The sequence below is a fragment of the Aethalodelphis obliquidens genome, unplaced genomic scaffold (assembly GCF_003676395.1).
Source record: "Aethalodelphis obliquidens isolate GAN/ISIS:26980383/991018 unplaced genomic scaffold, ASM367639v1 scaffold23, whole genome shotgun sequence".
In the NCBI taxonomy this organism is placed as follows: Eukaryota; Metazoa; Chordata; class Mammalia; order Artiodactyla; family Delphinidae; genus Aethalodelphis; species Aethalodelphis obliquidens.
In genome coordinates, this window is record NW_020837967.1 from 8,583,102 (window position 1) to 8,606,185 (window position 23,084).

Consider the following 23,084-nt stretch of genomic DNA (forward strand, 5'->3'; position numbering starts at 1 on the left):
TATGGAAACAACCTAAGTGTCCATTGATAGATGAATGGATAAAGAAAATGTGGTGTGGTGTGGTGTGTGTGTGTGTGTGTGTGTGTGTGTGTGTGTGTCTAGGTTTAGATTATTTGAACAATCGATCATCGTGACTTTATTACTGATGTCTTTTGCTGTTGTTAGGGAGCATTCCTGTTGGCACCTACAGAATCTGACTTGTTTACTGTTGTATCAGTACTTAGATCAGCAAAGTGTCTTTTCTAGCCTCTAACTCAGCTAATGAGCACAGAAAGGCAGACTTCATGTCCAGAGGATAATCAAAGGAGCTTTATATGACAGACTGAAATGTTCAGTTCCAAAGCCAAGTTAAAAATTCTTTATTGTTTCAGCCATGAATAACCAAAATCTTAAGACTATTCAGTGACCCTGGGCTGAATAACCAGGACATATAAGAGGGAACCTTGTGCTGTTGATGGGGCTATGAAATCAAGTCTTTGAGATGGAGTTGAAGGGCTGATGAATAAAAGTCTCCAATCTATGAGGCTGTGATTCTTAAGCCTGCCACAGGTGATGCACTTGGCTCTGTGCATGGCTTATTTTCAGCCACATTAAGTGGCAGTGTGCCCGCCAGTCACATTGACATCAGCAGCAGTGTAGGAGCAGACGCAAGTCATGAATATTTTTTTAAATTATTTATTTATTTTGGCTGCACCGGGTCTTTTTTTTTTTTTTTTTTTTCAGTTGCAGCATGCGGGCTTCTTAGTTGCGGCATGCATGCGGGATCTAGTTCCCAGACCAGGAATCAAACCCGGGCCCCCAGCACTGGGAGCGCAGAGTCTTACCCACTGGACCACCACCAAGTCCCTCAAGCCAGGAATATTAAAGTCACCAAAACTATACATTTTTTAAAATATCAAAGATAAGAACAGAGGATGTGTCTGAGGTAGTCCACCCTCAGGGAATTTTCATTCAAGAAACATGATCATTATCTTTATATAAATTTAAGTAAATCCTGACATTCAAATATTTCTTAGTGCTTTGAATGCAGTGTTTCTTATTCATATATTTAATCCTGTCAAAGCTAGTTTGCTATAAAGAGATTTCTTGACTGAATGCATTTCAGTATTCCTAGGCTTTTAGTGCTGGGAGGCATCTATTGGGGGTACAAACTATAATTGCTTATACAGTAAATGATTTGTTGAAACATCAGGGATGCTAAACTATGCATGTTATGCACTTAAGTGAACTCAGCTGCCATACGTAAGAATTAAAGCTACTCAGGAAAAAAATAATTTTTCTCTGAGGTTTACAGTTCTTTCAAGTCAGCACTTCAGTAGTTGACTGGTATCTTAGCTTGGACTGTCATAAATTATCAAAGGCTAGGTGGATCAAACAACAGAAATTTATTTTTTTAACAGTTTTGGAGACTGGAAGTCCAAGATCAAGGTCTTGGCTGATTTGGTTTCTAGTGAGAACTATCTTCCTGGCTTTCTTGCTATGTTCTCAGATGTATGCACACAGGGTATGGAGTGTTGAGGGAGTGGGAAGGGGGTTGGTGGGGAAAGCGAGAGCCCTCTGGTGTCTCTACTTATAAGGACACTACTCCTGATCAGGGCCCCACCCTTTTGACCTCATTTAACCTTATTACTTCCTTAAAGGCACAGCCTCACTGGAGGTTAGGGCTTCAACATATGAGTTTGGGGGGAACACAGACAGAAGGCAAGCTACCCTTAACTTTATGGCAGCTGGATGGAACTTTCACATATAATTGGGAGAATTGACTTGATATTGTCATAATTGATATTTAAATGATGGGAGTAGACATATCACAGATTAATGTGAGGTTGCTTTCATATACCTAATTGAGTAATATCGATAGCATTCTTTTGTTGTGTGTGAGCTAATTAACTTTAAAAACACTACTATGTCATTTATTCCCACCACACTCCTAGTAACCATTTGTTGAACATTTAGCATATGACAGATGCTGGCTAAAATGTTTGTATTCATTAATCTGCATGATAACTGTGTTAGGGAGGTAGTATTTTACCCTCTTTATGGTGGTCTAGAGAAGTAAATGACTTGCCAAGTTCTCAGGGATTGTTCTGGCAGAGGCCTTGTTTTAACTCTGTTTGGCTATCTCAGAGCTTGTGCCCTTTCCTTACATCACCTTATCTGATAAAGAGGAACTGCCCTGGGATTCCTCTACCTTGGGATTCTGGGCTGTTTCACTTTCTTCCTATTAACTGGGCATTTATAGCCATAAGACCACGCTATTCACCATATGCTTAGTACTGAAAACACTATCTACTGAAATTCAAGAGAAGTTTTAAAAAGAAATATGTTCAAGGAACCACTTTGGGAGCTGTAGCTGTGTATAACTGAAATGTTAGTATCAAAGTAACTTGGGTCAGGCTGTAGGGCAATCAAGCTGAGCCTGAATGCCCTGATAGTCACATTCAAGTAGACCTGATTGTAAAGTTTTGGTGCTTTATTTTTCACTTGTGGAGTTTGAGTTAATGCCATCTTAAAAATTTACATTAGTTCTTTCCAGTATATGGAGGTGTTTCAGGGTGATAATGCTGGGGCATGGGAATTCACATCAGAATTTACCAACAGCTATCTGTCGAGCAGGAAGTGTCAAATGAACTTCATACAAACAAGAAGTTGGCAGGTGCCAGAGCAGATGCTAGCCATGGGCATGAATATGGACTTCTACATGATTTAGGACAGGAAGTGGCAAGATAAAAATATATTAGAGGGCTTCACTGGTGGTGCAGTGGTTGAGAGTCCACCTGCCGATGCAGGGGACACGGGTTCGTGCCCCGCTCCAGGAGGATCCCACATGCCGCGGAGTGGCTGGGCCCGTGAGCCATGGCCGCTGAGCCTGCGCGTCCGGAGCCTGTGCTCCGCAACGGGAGAGGCCACAACAGTGAGAGGCCCACGTACCACAAAAAAAAAAAAATTAGGCTGCTTTGTAGTCTTGTCATTTGAGTTGTTTTTTGATCAGGAGAGTTATGTTATAAAAGGCAGCTCCTAGATTTGGCAGAAGAGTGATGAAGAGGATGGCCAGAGTCTTCATTCACATAACTTGAGGCCAACACCATATCCTTCAACCAGAGCATAAGCTCCTTCAGGGCAGGACTGGGTCAAATGCTATAATGGTGGATGTAGTGAGAGACACAGGAATGATTTTCCTGAATTGAATGGTAGAGTCCAGTTAATTAATTCTTTCAGATCTTTGGAAAATCTGGCAGAAAGCCCTCTCATCAATATTTGATGAGAAAACCTTGCAGCTAGTTCTACAAAGATTACCAGAAAGGTGAAGTTCACAAAAAGAAAGGAAATCAAAAGCTTGAAACGGATTTTCTTTCACATCCACTGTGCTGTTGTTGGCATTTCTTTGCTTCCCTGGTTGAAGCAGAGTGGACTTATCCTGTGTTACTGGCACCACCTGGGAAGTGAAATGCTTCTGAGGACTGTTTACTTGTAGGTTGCAGATGGAAAGGGAAGGACCTGAAAGAATAACTTTACCTGTGCTATTACACCAGAAGTGAGAGGCCAGTAGATGTCAGCATAAAGACACAATCCTCCTGATTTCTGTTTCACCCAGATGAAAAGATTGGGTCCTGTTGCTCATATAAACAAGAGCAGGGGGAGCTTCCTCCCTCTCCAGATGCCTGATTCTCCCTCTAGGGGTGTGGCAGCCCTTACGACTATTTGCGGAAGAATCATTTCATGCCCTTGGAAATCACCTGTCCACCCTCCCATACGCATGACAAGCCCCCACTCTTAGGATTCTTATTCTGCATTTCTGGAGTAGCGTCTTGGATTTTGCATTTTTAATAATCTCTAAAGATCATTCTGAGGCACAGCCAGGGTTGAGAACTAATGTCTGAAGGAGTAGTAACAAATACATGACTTTGCTTCCAAGCATACTTGTCGTATCTAAATGTGTCCTTGGATTTGACTCTGTCTTATGAAATCTATTTGTTGATTTATTGTCATTGTTTCATTTATTAGTTCATCTATAATTTGCAGAGTCTGCTATGCCCCAGGAATTGTGCCAAGTGCAGCTAAGGAGGCTACCCCTAAGTGTGGCAGGGGAGATAATAAGAAACAAGTAATTTCAGTATAAAGGGACAGCTCTGACAGAGATAAACTCAGCAGTGAAGAGGAGCTCTTAACCTAGGGAACACAGGCATGGCACAACTAAAATGTGGGGACGAGAGGGCAGGGAAGAAAGCCCAGGCAGGCATGGGTGCCCTTGTCCTTGGTGCTGAACCATCTCTTCCCTGGCTGAGGAAAAGAAGTTTTCCCTAATATCTGGTTTCTGATGATTTCTCTACTACCTCTGCCACTAATTCTGAACCAGATGAGGAAAGGGGTAGAAAAAATGAAGGAACCCAGATGTAAGCAGATTAAAGAGGTTATTGAAGAAGAGACAGCCACTGAGTTATTGAGTTGGTGATGTGGAGTTTGGGGGAGAAGGGAGCAGAGATTTCAAATAATTAATTCCCAAGAAGAAAGTTTCTCCTCTGGAGAGGTAAGATCTCCGGTACTTTCTACAGTGCTATACTTAAGAAAGCACAGGCTTTCCGGAAGTGATCATGATCTGAAATGAGTCCTGAAATTCGCCTCTAGGTGGAGAGGACCTGAGAGGCATTCGGGGAGAGAAAGCAATATTAACAGAAAAAGAAAAAAACTTGTTTAAGGACCCACACATAACTTAAAATAGCAAGAACATATAGTGTGATAGCACGATATAATGGTGAAGATGTAGCTAAGAGTTATGTCATGGATAGTCTTGTATGTGTATATTATTTCATTTGATAGTGTCCCAGAAGTCTCTAAATTATGGCTAATTTAGAAAATGTACAGAAGTATTAGGAAAAAAAGTCATCCATGATCTCCAATGTAAAGAGGACCAAGGTTAGCCTTTGGTATATTTTCTTCCACTCTCTCCTTCTAGTCTATTATATATATATATATATGTATATATCATATATACTATATACACTATACATTAGACTATATATGTGTGTGTGTGTAGAGAGAGAGACTAGAAGAAAAATATATATACTCACATATACCTACAGTATCTATATATTCCTATAATGTATATATGGAGATAAACGAATATAAAAAGGTGTTGTGGTATTCATCTGCTGAAATAAAGACTGAGAATGAGATTTAAGAAATGTTCCTAAGACATGTGCACATTAGTTACCATTGTGAGACTTAACCGGAATTTCCACACTGCTGCTGACCAATGTTGTCCTACATGAAATGCTGTCTGTCTGTGTGGCCCTGTCTTGGAGCTGGACGATTCCTTCTAATTGTCCTTCACCCCAAGAGTCTTCATGGTTTTGAGCTGACTTGGCCATTCTGAATCTACAGGATCTTAGGAAGTTTCAGGAGCCTTGTGAGAGTCTGTTGTGTGAAGGGCTATAAATTGGAGAGAACTGAATACAGTATAGTTATGTATATGCTGGAATACTGCCACCACTAAAAGTCATGTTTCCTAATGATATTTAATGACATGGGCATGGCTCACACTCACTTCCCCTTCCTTGGCACACAGGAAGGCCAAATTTCCTAGACTCTGCTTACGTTATATTGAGATCATGTGTTTGGATTCTGATCAATATTGGTAAAAGCAGTATTGCCCTTAGATCTGAATGGGACAAGCCTCTACCTGTCTCTGAGCATAGAGAGCCCTGCATATTATAAACACGTGGAAAATAAATATTAAAGGATACATACAAGGTCACCCAGCTAGTAAATGGAAGAACTGGGATTAGAATCTAGGCAGTCTGGCTCTAGGATCTGTGCTTTGAACCATTCCACTTTCCACCTTTGCTACATGTATAATTATGCCTTAAAAATACCCCTATTATGAATGGTTATATTTGTGGGGTGAAAGAATAGGGATTTTGTATTTTTTTCTTTATGTGTTTCTCTACGTTTTAATCCTCTACAGTGAGAAAACATTTATAAGAAAAAGTAATACATGTATCACTATTTTAAAAAGGAAGATTCCTCTCCATCCCACCCGCCCCGGCATTTGAATAAGCAAATGTCAAGCATATTTTTTTCACTAAGGACTTCATTTTGGATTGATTCAGCCATCCAGCCCCTAGGTTCTTACCCCTAGGTTCTTCATGACATTTTTTTTGTAAATTCCATATATGTGTGTTAGCATACGGTATTTGTCTTTCTCTTTCTGACTTACTTCACTCTGTATGACAGACTCTAGGTCTATCCACCTCATTACAAATAGCTCAATTTCATTTCTTTTTATGGCTGAGTAATATTCCATTGTATATATGTGCCACATCTTCTTTATCCATTCATCCGATAATGGACACTTAGGTTTGTCTCCATCTCCGGGCTATTGTAAATAGAGCTGCAATGAACATTTTGGTACATGACTCTTTTTGAATTATGGTTTTCTCAGGGTATATGCCCAGTAGTGGGATTGCTGGGTCCTATGGTAATTCTATTTTTAGTTTTTTAAGGAACCTCCATCCTGTTCTCCACAGTGGCTGTATCAATTTACATTCCCACCAACAGTGCAAGAGGGTTCCCTTTTCTCCACACCGTCTCCAGCATTTATTGTTTGTAGATTTTTTGATGATGGCCATTCTGACTAGTGTGAGGTGATACCTCATTGTAGTTTTGATTTGCATTTCTCTAATGATTAATGAAGTTGAGCATTCTTTCTGTGTTTTTTGGCAGTCTGTATATCTTCTTTGGAGAAATGTCTGTTTAGGTCTTCTGTCCATTTTTGGATTGGGTTGTTTGTTTTTTGGTTATTGAGCTGCATGAGCTGCTTATAAATTTTGGAGGTTAATCCTTTGTCAGTTGCTTCATTTGCAAATATTTTCTCCCATTCTGAGGGTTGTCCTTTGGTCTTGTTTATGGTTTCCTTTGCTGTGCAAAAGCTTTGAAGTTTCATTAGGTCCCATTTGTTTATTTTTGTTTTTATTTCCATTTCTCTAGGAGGTGGGTCAAAAAGGATCTTGTTGTGATTTATGTCACAGAGTGTTCTGCCTATGTTTTCCTCTAAGAGTTTGATAGTTTCTGGCCTTACATTTAGGTCTTTAATCCATTTTGAGCTTATTTTTGTGTATGGTGTTAGGGAGTGATCTAATCTCATACTTTTACATGTACCTGTCCAGTTTTCGCAGCACCACTTATTGAAGAGGCTGTCCTTTCTCCACTCTACATTCCTGCCTCCTTTATCAAAGATAAGGTGACCATATGTGTGTGGGTTTATCTCTGGGCTTTCTGTCCTGTTCCTTTGATCTTTCTGTTTTTGTGCCAGTACCATACTGTCTTCATTACTGAAGCTTTGTAGTACAGTCTGAAGTCAGGGAGCCTGATTCCTCCAGCTCCGTTTTTCGTTCTCAACATTGCTTTGGCTCTTCGGGGTCTTTTGTGTTTCCATACAAATTGTGAAATTTTTTGTTCTAGTTCTGTGAAAAATACCAGTGGTAGTTTGATAGGGATTGCATTGAATCTGTAGATTGCTTTGGGTAGTAGAGTCATTTTCACAATGTTGATTCTTCCAATCCAAGAACATGGTATATCTCTCCATCTATTTGTATCATCTTGAATTTCTTTCATCAGTGTCTTATAATTTTCTGCATACAGGTCTTTTGTCTTCTTAGGTAGGTTTATTCCTAGATATTTTTGTTGCAGTGGTAAATGGGAGTGTTTTCTTGATTTCACTTTCAGATTTTTCATCATTAGTGTATAGGAATGCCAGAGATTGCTGTGTATTAATTTTGTGTCCTGCTACTTTACCAAATTCATTGATTAGCTCTAGTAGTTTTCTGGTAGCTTCTTTAGGATTCTCTATGTATAGTATCATGTCACCTGCAAACAATGACAGCTTTACTTCTTCTTTTCCCATTTGGATTCCTTTTATTTCCTTTTCTTCTTTAATTGCTGTGGCTAAAACTTCCAAAACTATGTAGAATAAGAGTGGTGAGAGTGAGCAACCTTGTCTTGTTCCTGATCTTAGTGGAAATGCTTTCAGTTTTTCGCCATTGAGAACGATGTTGGCTGTGGGTTTGTCATAAACGGCCTTTATTATGTTGAGGAAAGTTCCCTCTATGCCTACTTTCTGCAGGGTTTTTATCATAAATCAGTGTTGAATTTTGTCAAAAGCTTTCTCTGCATCTATTGAGATGATCATATGGATTTTCTCCTTCAATTTGTTAATATGGTTTATCACGTTGATTGATTTGCGTATATTGAAGAATCCTTGCATTCCTGAAATAAACGCCACTTGATCATGGTGTATGATCCTTTTAATGTGCTGTTGGATTCTGTTTGCTAGTATTCTGTTGAGGATTTTTGCATCTGTGTTCATCAGTGATATTGGCCTGTAGTTTTCTTTCTTTGTGACATCCTTGCCTGGTTTTGGTATCAAGGTGACGGTGGCCTCGTAGAATGAGTTTGGGAGTGTTCCTCCCTCTGCTATATTTTGGAAGAGTTTGAGGATAGGTGTTAGCTCTTCTCTAAATGTTTGATAGAAGTCGCCTGTGAAGCCATCTGGTCCTGGGCTTTTGTTTGTTGGAAGATTTTAAATCACAGTTTCAATTTCAGTACTTGTGACTGGTCTGTTCATATTTTCTATTTCTTCCTGGTTCAGTCTTGGCAGGTTGTGCATTTCTAAGAATTTGTCCATTTCTTCCAGGTTGTCCATTTTATTGGCATAGAGTTGCTTGTAGTAATCTCTCATGATCTTTTGTATTTCTGCAGTGTCAGTTGTTACTTCCCCTTTTTCATTTCTAATTCTATTGATTTGAGTCTTCTCCCTTTTTTTCTTGATGAGTCTGGCTAATGGTTTATCAATTTTGTTTATCTTCTCAAAGAACCAGCTTTTAGTTTTATTGATCTTTGCTATCGTTACCTTCATTTCTTCTTCATTTATTTCTGATCTGATATTTATGATTTCTTTCCTTCTGCTAACTTTGGGTTTTTTTGTTCTTCTTTCTCTAATTGCTTTAGGTGCAAGGTTGGGTTGTTTATTCGAGATGTTTCCTGTTTCTTAAGGTAGGATTCTATTGCTATAAACTTCCCTCTTAGAACTGCTTTTGCTGCATCCCATAGATTTTGGGTTCTCGTGTCTCCATTGTCATTTGTTTCTAGGAATTTTTTGATTTCCTCTTTGATTTCTTCAGTGATCACTTCGTTATTAAGTAGTGTATTGTTTAGCCTCCATGTGTTTGTATTTTTTACAGATCTTTTCCTGTAATTGATATCTAGTCTCATAGTGTTGTGGTCAGAAAAGATACTTGAAACAATTTCAATTTTCTTAAATTTACCAAGGCTTGACTTGTGACCCAAGATATGATCTATGCTGGAGAATGTTCCATGAACACTTGAGAAAAATGTGTATTCTGTTGTTTTTGGATGGAATGTCCTGTAAATATCAATTAAGTCCATCTTGTTTAATGTATCATTTAAAGCTTGTGTTTCCTTATTTATTTTCTTTTTGGATGATCTGTCCATTGGTGAAAGTGGGGTGTTAAAGTCCCCTACTATGAATGTGTTACTGTCGATTTCCCCTTTTATGGCTGTTACTATTTGCCTTATGTATTGAGGTGCTCCTATGTTGGGTATATAAATATTTACAATTGTTATATCTTCTTCTTGGATCGAGCTCTTGATCATTATGTAGTGTCCTTCTTTGTCTCTTCTAATAGTCTTTATTTTAAAGTCTATTTTGTCTGATATGAGAATTGCTACTCCAGCTTTCTTTTGGTTTCCATTTGCATGAAATAACTTTTTCCATCTCCTTACTTTCAGTCTGTATGTGTCTCTAGGTCTGAAGTGGGTCTCTTGTAGACAGCAAATATATGGGTCTTGTTTTTGTATCCATTCAGCCAATCTGTGTCTTTTGGTGGGAGCATTTAATCCATTTACATTTAAGGTAATTATCAACATGTATGTTCCTGTTCCCATTTTCTTAATTGTTTTGGGTTCGTTATTGTAGGTCTTTTCCTTCTCTTGTGTTTCTTGACTAGAGAAGTTCCTTTAGCAGTTGTTGTAGAGCTGGTTTGGTGGTGCTGAACTCTCTCAGCTTTTGCTTGTCTGTAAAGGTTTTAATTTCTCCATCAAATCTGAATGAGATCCTTGCTGGGTAGAGTAATCTTGGTTGCAGGTTTTTCTCCTTCATCACTTTAAATATGTCCTGCCAGTCCCTTCTGCCTTGCAGAGTTTCTGCTGAACGATCAGCTGTTAACCTTATGGGGATTCCCTTGTGTGTTATTTGTTGATTTTCCCTTGCTGCTTTTAATATGTTTTCTTTGTATTTAATTTTTGACAGTTTGATTAATATGTGTCTTGGCATATTTCTCCTTGGATTTATCCTGTATGGGACTCTCTGTGCTTCCTGGACTTGATTAACTGTTTGCCATATTAGGGAAGTTTTCAACTATAATCTCTTCAAATATTTTCTCAGTCCCTTTCTTTTTCTCTTCTTCTTCTGGAACCCCTATAATTCGAATGTTGGTGCGTTTAATGTTGTCCCAGAGGTCTCTGAGACTGTCCTCAGTTCTTTTCATTCTTTTTTCTTTATTCTGCTCTGCAGTAGTTATTTCCACTATTTTATCTTCCAGGTCACTTATCCGTTCTCTGCCTCAGTTATTCTGCTATTGATCCCATCTAGAGTATTTTTCATTTCATTTATTGTGTTGTTCATCGTTGTTTGTTTCATCTTTCGTTCTTCTAGGTCCTTGTTAAATGTTTCTTGCATTTTGTCCATTCTATTTCCAAGATTTTGGATCATCTTTACTATCATTATTCTGAATTCTTTTTCAGGTAGACTGCCTATTTCCTCTTCATTTGTTAGGTCTGGTGGGTTTTTATCTTGCTCCTTCATCTGCTGTGTGTTTTTTTGTCTTCTCATTTTGCTTATATTACTGTGTTTGGGGTCTCCTTTTTGCAGGCTGCAGGTTCGTAGTTCCCGTTGTTTTTGGTGTCTGTCCCCCAGTGGCTAAGGTTGGTTCAGTGGGTTGTGTAGGCTTCCTGGTGGAGGGGACTAGTGCCTGTGTTCCGGTGGATGAGGCTGGATCTTGTCTTTCTGGTGGGCAGGTCCACGTCTGGTGGTGTGTTTTGGGGTGTCTGTGGACTTATTATGATTTTAGGCAGTCTCTCTGCTAATGGTTGGGGTTATGTTCCTGTCTTGCTAGTTGTTTGGCATAGGGTGTCCAGCACTGTAGCTTGCTGGTCGTTGAGTGAAGCTGGGTGCTGGTGTTGAGATGGAGATCTCTGGGAGATTTTCGCCGTTTGGTATTATGTGGAGCTGGGAGGTCTCTTGTGGACCAGTGTCCTGAATTTGGCTCTCCCACCTCAGAGGCACAGCACTGACTCCTGGCTGCAGCACCAAGAGCCTTTCATCCACACGGAAAAAGAGGAAAAGGGGAAAAAAATCATAAATCTTGCTCTGAAAGTCCACCTCCTGAATTTGGGATGATTCGTTGTCTATTCAGGTGTTCCACAGATGCAGGTACATCAAGTTGACTGTGGAGATTTAATCCGCTCCTCCTGAGGCTGCTTGGAGAGATTTTCCTTTCTCTTCTTTGTTCTCACAGCTCCCAGGGGCTCAGTTTTGGATTTGGCCCCGCCTCTGCGTGTAGGTCGCAGGAGGGCGTCTGTTCTTCACTCAGACAGGACGGGGTTAAAGGAACCGCTGATTCGGGGGCTCTGGCTCACTCAGGCCGGCGGGAGGGAGGGGCACCCCAGTGGATGTTTTGTTTAAACAAAGAAACCCCAAATCAGAATTCCTTTGGTTTATATGAAGAGCTACCCAGGGTAGCAAACAATCACATTTACAACGAATGTGTGCATCTGGTTGACTTGCCCACAGCAATTCCATCAGGAGGTGATTCTAATACCACAGGCAGGAAGGGCAGTCACAGCACAGGGTTGGCCTATTGCCATGGGGCTTACAGATATTTTCTCATTGAATCCTTTCAATCCCCTGCAATAAGCATCACTAACCCAATTTTACAGATGAGGAAAAGACATTCAGAATTTATCAAGAGAAGGGACAATGTATTACTGAGGAATAGGGAGTTTTGTCATTAGTCAGGAAGAATGGAAGGGGCTTGTGGCATTTTGGAATATCTGCCTCAGAGTCAGGGTGAGGATAAGACAAAAGAATTAAGCCAGGCCTGGCCCGTTCCTCCATCCCTGGATTCCCTCAGTGATCACTGCTCTAATTATCAGATTAATGGTGTCAGTGAATTGGAGACCTTCACACAGTGGATTTACTCCCAGACTGAATCATAATAAATATAATAAATTATATATAATATATTATTATATATATTATTATATACATAATAATTTATATAACAAATTATTATAGCTTATTGTGACAGGAGCAGAGAGAATCAATCAATACCAGAATTTAATTTCCCACCCATGCCTAACTAGAGATGTTCATTCTGGGTAGATATTTTACCAGAAACTCCATCCACCCTTTCAAAAAAGTGAAGTGAAGGGATGTTTTGTTTCTGCAGCTTTAACAAGCACATACACAGCAAGAAGGAAACACTTTCTTTACTTCTTGGCTGCTCTTTCCTGAACGCACACCAGCCTGAGCCCAGCCAGCTGTGGAGACACACAGCAAGGGGTGGTCTCTCCCTCTAGAATATGTCTCAACAGTATGGAGGGAACAGAGACCTTATGCAACAATGTAAATAAAAATGAACACTAAAGAAAATCCCTCTTCTCTACGCTCTTGATCTCCACTGTCCTAAAGCAGACATATAAGGAGATCAAGAGAAGGCATTAGCCTTAGCAGCAAGATTTCCTTTGAACTGACTAAAATCTGAATTGAAAGAAACTGTTGGAATCGCTCCTTTTTTTGAGTTTGTGTAATTGAGTTTGCTTGGAATTCACAAAGTTACCGCGTTTAAATAACTTAAAATTCCTCTAGAAAAAAAAAAAGGTGTTTGGGACTTCCCTGGTGGTCCAGTGGTTAAGACTCCAAGCTTCCATTGCAGGAGGACCAGGTTCGATCCCTGGTTGGGGAACTAAGATCCTGCATGCTGTGCAGTGCAGCCACAAATAGAATACAAAGAAGAGATAGAATAAAATAACATAGAAAATTCCTCTTGAACATCATTTACCTGGCAACTGTAATAAGCTTTTAATTACTTTTCCGTAGCCAGAAGCCTCAGTTCTGACACTGTAACCAAGAACACTTTTTCCAGAAGTGGGACAGGATTCCAAGTAGAGAATCCCACTCGCGAGTGTAGTTTGTGTTTTTTCTGTGCACGTGCTACAAGGCCAGGACTGTTGGCAGCAGCTCCCGGGCAGAGGTGACCTTCAATGCAGATCTTTTAGTGCTTGTTTACTAGTTGCGTTTTGAGGCACTGGAAACTCTTTAATGGCCTGGGGAGACCAAGTCACTCTTCCTTCTCGTGGTGTGTGGCCAAGGGTTCATTCTCCATGTATAAATGGCAGCTGGGAGGGCTTGGGGAAGTGAGCATGTTAGCCATTCCAGTGAAGCCAAAGCTGATGCCCATGTCATTGGCTCTAACTCTGCTGGGTTCCTGTCTGAGGCAAGGATGCTCCCTGGGGAAACGGGTTCAAATAGCTACTGGATGATTCATCCCCACTGAGATAACTTACTTCCTCTTGTGCTTCCTTTCTCCTCAGCTACCCTGCCCAGCCCTTCTGGGTCTCTTGACTCTGCAAAAGCGAAGGCTGAGTCTGTGGCCTAGGCTGCCTCAGTCCCCAGCCTGCGGTCCTCGGGGATGACTCAGAGAATGGCTTTCTACAGGATGATGCTGCTGCCACGTCCTCTCTGCGTTCAGGATGATCTTCTCTAGGTGAGCGAAGTAGGATGAAGGGCTTGCCTAGGAAGCCTGGTCCTTACAGGCAGCAGGCCAGAGTCAAAATATATCGAACACATACCGAACATTCACTGTGTTCCAGGCACGGGTTCTCTTCTCATCTGAATCTTCATTATCGTCCTAGGAGGTAAGTGCTATTTTGGTCCTCACTTTACAGATGAGAGAATGGAGGTTCAGAAAGGTTAAGTGATTTGCTTGGGGTCACAGAGCTAACCCACAGCAGAACTCATCTGAGGCCAGGCAGTTATCTCCAGCAGCTGCCTTGTTGGAGGAATGAAAATGTGAGCACACAGATCCGATCTCTCCTGGCAGAAGCCCAGGTTTCCAGGTCCGACAAACCCAGCCCTGCTTACTCAGTATCCCTTGGATGTACTGCACATATTTTTATCCTTTCACACTGGTCCTCATCCTCACCATGCCACACTTGTTATCTTTGCTTAGAATCCCTTTTCTCTTCCAGTTTGTACAAAGATTCAGGGCTCTGAATCTACAAAGATTCCAGGGCTCTGCCACAGTCCCACATCTGCTAGGAAGCCTTTCCTGACTTCTGTAGTCCATTAGCCTATTTTCACTAAGCTATAAGTATATGATCCTTAGATCCATAGATTCTGTCTATATTCTAATTCCATTCTGTCTATATTCTAATTTCCTACTGTCCCCTCATTATGAGAAAAAAACACTTCATCTTTGTACTTCAACTGTAAGCTCCAGAAGGGCAGGGACAGTGTCTTTCCCTTCTTTTATCAGCACAGCACTGTGTGCACATGGAGGGCTCCCTGAGTCCTTACTGACTGTAAAGAGTGGCATAAAAGGAACAGCTCCAAGGACGAGGCATACATTTTAAATTATGTCCAACTGTATGCAGGATCTGTCCACATATTTTACCACTGGAGTTTGTAAATATAACATTGATCTTTTAGGTTCATTGCTGCAAATATGTAATCAGGAATGTAGATGTCAGGGAAGCTTTAGACTTATTAGCTTCATAGTCAGCAACTCAGTTCAACATGGGACCCATAACTTCCGTCAGTTGTGTTCATCTTAAATGAAGGATAGATTCAAATGGAACGGAGTTATGAACGTGTGACTTTTGAATATCAACACTTACATAATTATTGGTTTGCAATGAGGTTTTAATCCTCAAGGTACTCAAGGTGAAAAATCAACATGGTTCCCATCAGGACCAATTATTTGTTAGCTACCAAAGCCAAAGCCAGACTTGACCTTCATGTTCATTTCACATCCTGAACCTAATTTCCTCATCTGAAAATGAATGTGGATGATGATTCCAACACTGAGATTTTCTGATTCTAGATGAACAAGTTCTTACATCCCTTTCTGCTCCTTCCTTATTCCACAAGGAGGTAATGTAAAGAGGAATGTTTCTGTTGGGTTGATCCTCTTTCACCCAAAGGATTAACAATGTATGCAAGGTGTCAGGCTCATGCCGGGGAATAAATATAAAAAAGAATTTAAATATTTCAAGACTGGGATTAAGTTCTGAAAATGGATCTACTAGAATATTTTAGCCTAAGGACATGAAATGTATCACTTTGTGCTGTGAGGCGTGGTAAGCCAGTGTGTTCCTGGGAAGAAAAACCACAAATTAGAAAAGGAATTCCAAATCCATGTGTCTGCAGGAATTTAAGGAAAAAAATCACATACTATTCGTTTTATTTGTGCAATAAATTATGCTTGCTCTTTAGCACTTATAAAATAAGGCTAATGCTTTACTCAGTGAATTAAACTCTGATTTTTGTTTTCATGGGCTATCCAAGTAAGAATACATAGGAATGGGATTATTTATTAAGGACAATCAACTCAAATTTTTCAAATAAATGCAAATCAGAGGTCAAAAGACCAATGGTAACAGCCATCATCCCAAACAGATTTCGGCATAAAGTAAGAATGAACCACCCCCCCCCCCCCCAGTTCCTGAAGCCAGCTGGGTTGGCAGAAATCATAGCTGTCTAAATACATATGACTTTTGGTTGCTTCCAGAAAATGCTGACAAACTAAAATTAGCAGCAACATGGAACATCTACTTCACTGCATGATCACTACTTGTAAGTTAAGAAGGAAAATAAGATTCTGACTATTCTGATGAGTACATAGCATTTTAATTTTGTGTAAAAAATTTGGGGGGGGTCACATTCTTGGCTTTGCTGAATAAACAAAGTCGGGAAAAGAGGGGCTGCATGTTGAAGAATTCACTAAGGCTTAATGAACAAGAGCTCTTTGGGGATGCCTTAAGAGTTTTAGTGTACCATTAACTTTTTCAATCCTTCAGAAATCAATAATCAGGGAACTCTTCCGTAATTTAAATCCACGTTTCTTCCAAAGAGGGCTCAGATTACAGCACCATGAAATAATCTTACAAAGATATCACAGAAATGTATTTTTCACTATGTGTTAACAAAACCTTTTTGTTTTTAAATCTTGGAAGCCTGAGAGAAATTCTGAAAAATGAAAAAGCAGAATAGCCATAAATATTTGAAGACATTAAAATCTCACCAATTAAATTCCCCATTACATTTAATAACATAAGCTTTAAAAGAGTCACTTTATCTATAGGCCAATCTACTTTACCAATGTACTTTTTTAATACTTTCTGTAAGCTTTTATTATTGTTTATTACTATATTTTATTGAGGTATAGTTGATTTATAATATTATATAAATTTCAGTGATTCACAATTTTTAAAGGTTATACTCCATTTATAGTTATTATAAAACATCGACTCTATTCCCTGTGCTATACAATATATCCTTGTAGCTTATTCATTTTATACATAGTAGTTAGTACTTCTTACTCCCCCTACCCCTATCTTGTCTTTCCTTACCAATGTACTTTTAAATCCACTGTTGACCTTCTGAAAGGCCATCAGTCAGTATAGGACTATAAAAGCTGATAGAAGAGATGCAGATAACGATCAAATATAATAAAAATGAAAATACAAGATGATGATGAAGAAGAAAAAGAACCAGAAACACAAGAGGGTGATCAGTTACTGCCTGGGACTCTTGTCAGATGAACATCTGCATGAAATCTCCTTGCCTCCTGCATTGGTCGAACCCGTTTGTACGTGGTCCCGTCGCCCTGGTGGTCCCATCCCCATGGTGCCCCAGGCCTTCTGTGTCCACTTTGCCTCAGTGACAGTGGGCCACCTGCACACTCACGGTCCTGACTGGAAGCAGAAAATGCACCAACCAGATTCGTCTTTCCCTCCCCGGTGAGACCTTGGAACGCTTCACGGTAGGCTTTCCCAAATTCTGTGTTTGTTTTCGTAATATTGCAGGGGTGAGTAAATCTCTTGTGAGTCCCAACAGTGCTCCTGGAAATCTCAGAATAACTAAGTGATTTGTAGGATAACTGAGTATTAGGAGTGGAAGGATCTTAGGGTGACCCAGGGGGTGACACATTTCTTTGCTTTAAAGAAAGATGAAGCTCTGGGAATCCAGCCAAGCTCTGAGACTTGCCAGACCGTGTGCCCTGGCGAGGCCTCGTACTCGTGCGTCCTGACCCTGCACAGTCACTGCTTTACCTTATGCTGCCCCCAAATGCGGCTCTTCTCTTTGGAGTGGACCCCCAACTCCTTTGATCCCCCCAAATGCAAGTCCTTTGCAGAAGATCCAGGAGCTGGTGAGCAGAGGCAGATCTGGGAAGCCTGCAAGTGGCCAAGTTCCACGGAAGTGCCACAGGGTGGGAGTGAAGGCCTCCTCCTCCAGGGTGGCCCCCAGAGCTTTGGGTCTGCAGGTCTAAGAAGGAGAAGCATCACCTGGGGGCTAACACAAAGATGTCTTCTCAAGACATTTGTCAGGGGAGGATTCCAACGCCCAACTTCACTGTTGCAAGATTTTCATTGTCCATCAACATGGACAAGAACCACAAGGTACAGTAAGACCCAACTGGACAAGCTGCAGATTGAGGTGCATTAGGGCAGACCCAGGAAGGACAGACAGCAGCTGAATTCTGGATACCACATCCTCCTCTTAAGAACAGCTGTATCTGCCGACGGCCACCCTTCTTTGGGAGGCGCCCTGGAAGAGACAACCGATTTCCCCGGGGAAACTCACAGATAAGCTCGGACTTGTCTTTCAGTGGGTCCAGCCTTCCTACATCCACGCAGAGCAGCATCCACCAATCGTGATGCAAGAATGGCTGAGCAGAGTGTGTTTAGAAACAGTAAGACAGGTGGTGAAAACGTGAGCAAGTGTATCTCTGCCAGTCAAATTCACTGAGTGATCCAGAGAGGTGAAGTAACTTGTCCAAGGTGGCAAAGCAAGTTAACTTTGGTCTGAGACTGAAACCCAAGGTTCCATTACAATACAAATCAATACCAATGTTTGTTACTATAAATGTTATGCCTAAGTTCTAGTTACATTTAATATTTTTGTTCAAAATGGCAGTTACTTTGGAATGCCGTACTTTTATCCTGCATTCTGTTGAAACAAAGTTCTTTAAGGAATAAAGCTCCCTACCCAGACCGAGTCCCTAAAGGACACAGGTTCCTCCAGGGTGCTTCCTACAAGACCTACGATGGACAACGTGGGTACCAGGACCTCCCGGGCATTGACCTACAGCCCACACTCACAGCCCACACTCACAGAGACCTCCTGTGACCCTTTCAAGTCAGAGATGAACGCTTCTAATGGAAAGTGACACTGTTGACCTTGAGCAGCTCCAGACATGCAAACTTAGTAAGAAAACCTACTAGGAAGAAGTGGAAGGAAGCCCCTGCCCCGGGCCGGTCCGAGTCCAGCAGCCCTGGCAACTGCGAGCCCCTGCACGCCTCCCTTCCCCTGATGGGGTCTGCTGGCACCTGCGGGATGATCTGTTTTCGGTGCAGAAGTGCTGGGAAGGCTCGGTGTTCGGGGGCTGCCAGTCATGACCTGCATGCACTTGTGTGCAGGGGCCTTCCTTGCAACCCACAGAGCTTAAAATATGAATCCCAAATTAGTCCTTCAGTGTCCTTTTCCCATTTCACTCGAGGGTGTGTTCCCTACTTCCTTCTCTTTTTCAGCAAGGTTAGGGGCTCCCTGGTTGGCCTTTCAGGAGACAATCCATGTCTCCATGATCCATCCAATGGGAGTCTTGAGACGCTGACTCCACTGAAGCCAAGGGGGCTGAAGGGATCACAGATGAAACAGGGCATTGCTACACAAGTGGCGAGCTCTGCTAGGCCTCCAGGAGGCCCCAGTCCTTCTGAGGATCACTCAGCACCTACCGAACACATAACAACACTTCTCCACTGCTCTTGAAAAGAACTGGTTCACTCAGCATCCACAAAACCTGTTCAATTTTATCTCAGTGTCATATTCAAAAAATGCAGCAGGAAGGTAGGCACTATTTGTTCTCTGTATCCATTTATCTAACAGTAAGTACCTACAATGAACTAGGAATTATATTTTATTATTTAAAAAATTCAAAGCTGTAAAATACAGCCCCAGGTGAGAGGTTACCAAAAGCAGCCTGAAAGGATCAGAGTCGCTCACTCCCAAAATTCTGCTCTGCAGCTCAGCTGAGGATCAAAACCCCCAGACCCAAGGGAAAGCCCAAGATGGAGATGGTCTTGCCAAAGGCCAAAAGGAGAGGCTCGGGAAGCCAGCCAGCCCGGGAGAGGAGCCAGACGATGGCCTCAGGCAGCGCATAAGGCACAGGGCACGTTGGGGATCTTGGTAGGACCTCCCACCTTGCCCTCCAATTTGGTTTTAAATCCCTGACTTCTTTCTCTTCTCCCAGTTTAAAAAGAAAAAAAAGCCAAAAAGGAAAAATTCATTGAGATACTTTCATTTGTTAAGTCAAATCTAAACTTAAAGTCAGTAAATTGTGTGGTTTTCTTCATCCTTCATTAATGATGAAAACTGTCCATTCAAAAACTACACTAAGACAATGTGTTCCTAAATAGCAATACAGCTTTAATTGTAGGGCATGAATCACCTTGCAAACAAATTACATCACGATGATTTAGCAATAGGTACTGTACTGGTTGTTGTCGGGTGTTTTTTTGGCAAACTTAGAACAAACCAGAGAACAAAATGTAAGTCTCCATCATCATGTAGAAAAATAAAACAAACCTAAAGTATCTACCTTCGTGTCAAGTGATTCACACTGCAAAAGTAAAACTGAAATCTACACTTACAGCAGAGTTTTAAAAATCCTTAGTGTAAGAAACATAACCAATTAATACAGATCAATGCTCATTTATATGGAAAATTTTCCTATACAGAGGTAGAGTCCAGTGCACAGGGCTAAAACAATATTCATAGTCTAAACAAGACTGAGTCAGGTTTTACGGAACCCACTTTCAGTTACCAGACTGTATGTACATACATACAATAAATAGACTATACAATTTTTTAAGTAGTTTAATAAACTCCATAAAATAATAGCAGATGCATTGAAATATTTACATAATTCAATTTTCAAATCTCTCTCATTCAAATAAAAGGGATAAAAATAAGATGTCTGCTTTAAAGGCAGCAGAACCTCTTTCCTGAAATGGATGTTGGGTAAAATACGATACTTTACATGGGAAGAACTAATTTGAGAGGTATTCGTATTCAGTTAAGAAAATATGTCCCTTTTTAAGCTATATAGATTAGGGAATATAAAATGATATTTTCTATATGTTTAGGTCTCTATTTCAAATTCTAAATCCAACTCTTACTTGACGAGAGAAGCTGATTCTGGAACCCATACAGAGTGTATCAACACAATTATAATGGAAAGATAATTAACTTTTCATATTCTGCTTGTTTGCTTTTGAAAGTTTAAGCCAGAAAGAATCTGACAGTATTTCTGGCCCAAACAGTTCCATTTACACATGATACAAATTTCACAGAACCTGACTAGTACTTGGCTTGGTGTTCTTGGGATGCTGGGTGTTTCCGAGTCCCTCCCATTAAGCAAAGCATGTCTCATCTGGAGCAGGCATGTCTGGGGAGCAGGTGGATGAGTTTAGGACACAGACTAATAACCTAAGATTCCAAAGTTTTCCAAGCTCACACAGGAGGAAGGTGAAACACAGATTTCTGCTGCCATTTGCCTCAAAGACCTGATGAAGGAGAAACTTAGAAACCTCTGTCATTTGTGACCCAAGAAAATGTGCAAACCCCAAAGCATTGTATGCTTCACTGACCCAGATTCTTAAGACTGACGTGGTATTCTATCGTTAACCCTTTAATTTTACTTGCTGTAACAGATTTTTATCCAGCCCGTAAGGAAATGAGGGATAGTCAGAAACGAAAAGAGGTGGTCATAATTAATGACGCATAAACCTTCACAGTTTAATTTTGTATAACTTCACTAAGCACCCACAATGAAAATGCAAGTTGAGTTTTTTATTCAATCATTCTGTGAAAAATACCTCAGTAAATAATAGGAACATTTTGCCCTTCAATGATCTTCCACGGGAATACCAACCCCCACCCCCGTTTTTTTAAATTTTAGATTTTTAAAAAATTTTATACAAATAGACTAACTTTGATTTAAAGTAAACATATAAAAATTGAGAGGAATATTGCTTGCACAATGGACGTGGAAGTAGAGGAGGGGGTGGGCAGGGGGAGGAAGGGCTCCCACGCGGGCCGCGGGGGAGCAGCCTCCACCAGGGCGTCAGGGCAGAGAGAAACCACCGCAGGACCAGAAGGCACAAGCACCCATGTGATCTAGAATGTTCCCGGGGGGAGGAGTCGGGGGAAAGGGCTACGTTTGGTTCAGCACTACAGTCAAGTTGATTCTGCCACTGTGGAGAAAACCGGCTAAAATAAAGGTGCACAGAAACGTGACAAGTGCTCCCCCTGGAGAGGAAGAAAGCTCAGAAGACAGCTCGCAGGAGTTGTGCAGAGAGAAACAGCCAGTACTATTTATTTGGATGTCTGTGCCATGGTGGGTACAAACTATATTCTCTGCTCTGTGGGACCAAAACCAAAACAGAAGAAAACAAACAAAAATCCCCCCCCCCCAAACCCCCGAGAAGCAGCAAGAAGGAATGCAAGAAGTCTTACGGGACATACTGATCCAGGTGGGGCGGTGAACGCGGCGTGTGACTTGAATGCACATCCAACTTCGTCACCTACGCCGGGCTTTCCTGTCGGTTCCGGCTACTGACCGACGGTGGGGGGCTTAGGAAGTGGCCAAGCCGCTTTCCGTGCCTCTAGCCGACCTCCTTTCCCTTCCCTTCCTCCTCCAGGGTTAGAGTCTTTCCTCCACGAAGGAAGCGCTGTTCCGGGGCTGGGGAAGGCTGGACTGGATCCCACGGTACCGACTTTGCGTCCTCGGAGCCCTGCTGCGCGTGCGCGTGGCGCGGAGGCGCTCATCAAGGCAGCCTGGCGGAGCTATGAATTTTAAAAAAAGGAAGAGAGAAACAAAACCAAACCACCCCAAGACTGTCTTTTCTCGAACTAAAGGAGAAACTGAGGGATGGCACGGCCTCCAGCGGGGACGCCCACGGTTAGGAGATGATGGCCGGGGACCACCTGGGCAGAGTCAGATTGTCAGCACTCGCTGACCGCTTCCTCGTGGGTCTTCGCAGGTCCTTGTACTTATCCTCGCAGAGGCGGGAGATGGCCTGGGGGCAGAGGGGAGGTAATCAGGTCAGCTGGGAGCCAGCGCCCTCGCCCTGGCCGGCCCTCGGCACCGAGGACACTCGGGATGAAGGTGCAGAGGGCCTCTGCACCTCCTCTGAAGGAGGGCTCTAACCCGTGAGCCTCCTTGTCCCCACACTTGCAGCCGTCAAAGTCGGATGGGAAGAGCTGGGTGCACGTGCAAAGCTGAGCTACACACAAGTGTAAGACACGAGTCACACAGCTTATCAGTGATGGCCCAGAACCCAGGCCAAGACCACAGGGGCTGGCCCTGGCTCTAACTGGGCTGTGGAGAAAATACTTTGAAAAAATGAAAAATAAAAAGGCAGAATCAAACTTTTTCGGATTCCCAATCGGTAGGGTCATCTGGTAACTTTTTCCTTATAAAAGTGCATGCTGGGAACACTCTTTTTGTGGGTACATTTTTTAAAAAACGGGTTTTTAAAAAACTTCTTTGACTTAAAAAACAATCAGTGCACATTAAGTAAAAACCGCCATTAATAAGGTTATTAAAAATATGAGGTTGTACAAATTAAATCCAGGGCACCTCGTCCTTATTTTACGACACGCAGTATCAGGAACTGCCGCGAGCACACAGCTCAGTCGGCAGCAGTGCACCCGCCGGGCA

General features: G+C 41.7%; 1 protein-coding gene and 2 long non-coding RNA genes across 5 annotated transcripts in view; 2 read left to right on the forward strand and 1 right to left on the reverse strand.

Annotated features, from left to right (window-relative positions):
* The window catches only part of LOC113628301 (uncharacterized), a 30,665-nt gene extending 14,104 nt beyond the window's left edge, over nucleotides 1-16,561 (forward strand). For 2 of the 3 annotated variants that reach the window (XR_003435976.1, XR_003435977.1), the window contains exons 2-4: nucleotides 13,672-13,844; nucleotides 13,951-13,995; nucleotides 15,870-16,561. This is a non-coding gene — a long non-coding RNA (uncharacterized LOC113628301). Of the gene's footprint in view, nucleotides 1-12,379; nucleotides 13,845-13,950; nucleotides 13,996-15,869 lie in introns of those variants that run through there. The other variant, XR_003435975.1, reaches the window with a different exon arrangement.
* Nucleotides 16,562-17,019: 458 nt separating this feature from the next.
* Nucleotides 17,020-19,612, forward strand: LOC113628302 (uncharacterized). Its single transcript, XR_003435978.1, has 2 exons — nucleotides 17,020-17,123; nucleotides 19,385-19,612. It is a non-coding gene; the product is annotated as an uncharacterized LOC113628302 (long non-coding RNA).
* Nucleotides 19,613-20,229: 617 nt separating this feature from the next.
* The window catches only part of CCNY (cyclin Y), a 127,334-nt gene continuing 124,479 nt past the window's right edge, over nucleotides 20,230-23,084 (reverse strand). The window contains exon 10 of the mRNA XM_027121702.1: nucleotides 20,230-22,440. Within this exon, the coding sequence (XP_026977503.1) occupies nucleotides 22,324-22,440 (117 nt within the window). The 3' untranslated portion in view covers nucleotides 20,230-22,323. The remainder of the gene's footprint in view (nucleotides 22,441-23,084) is intronic.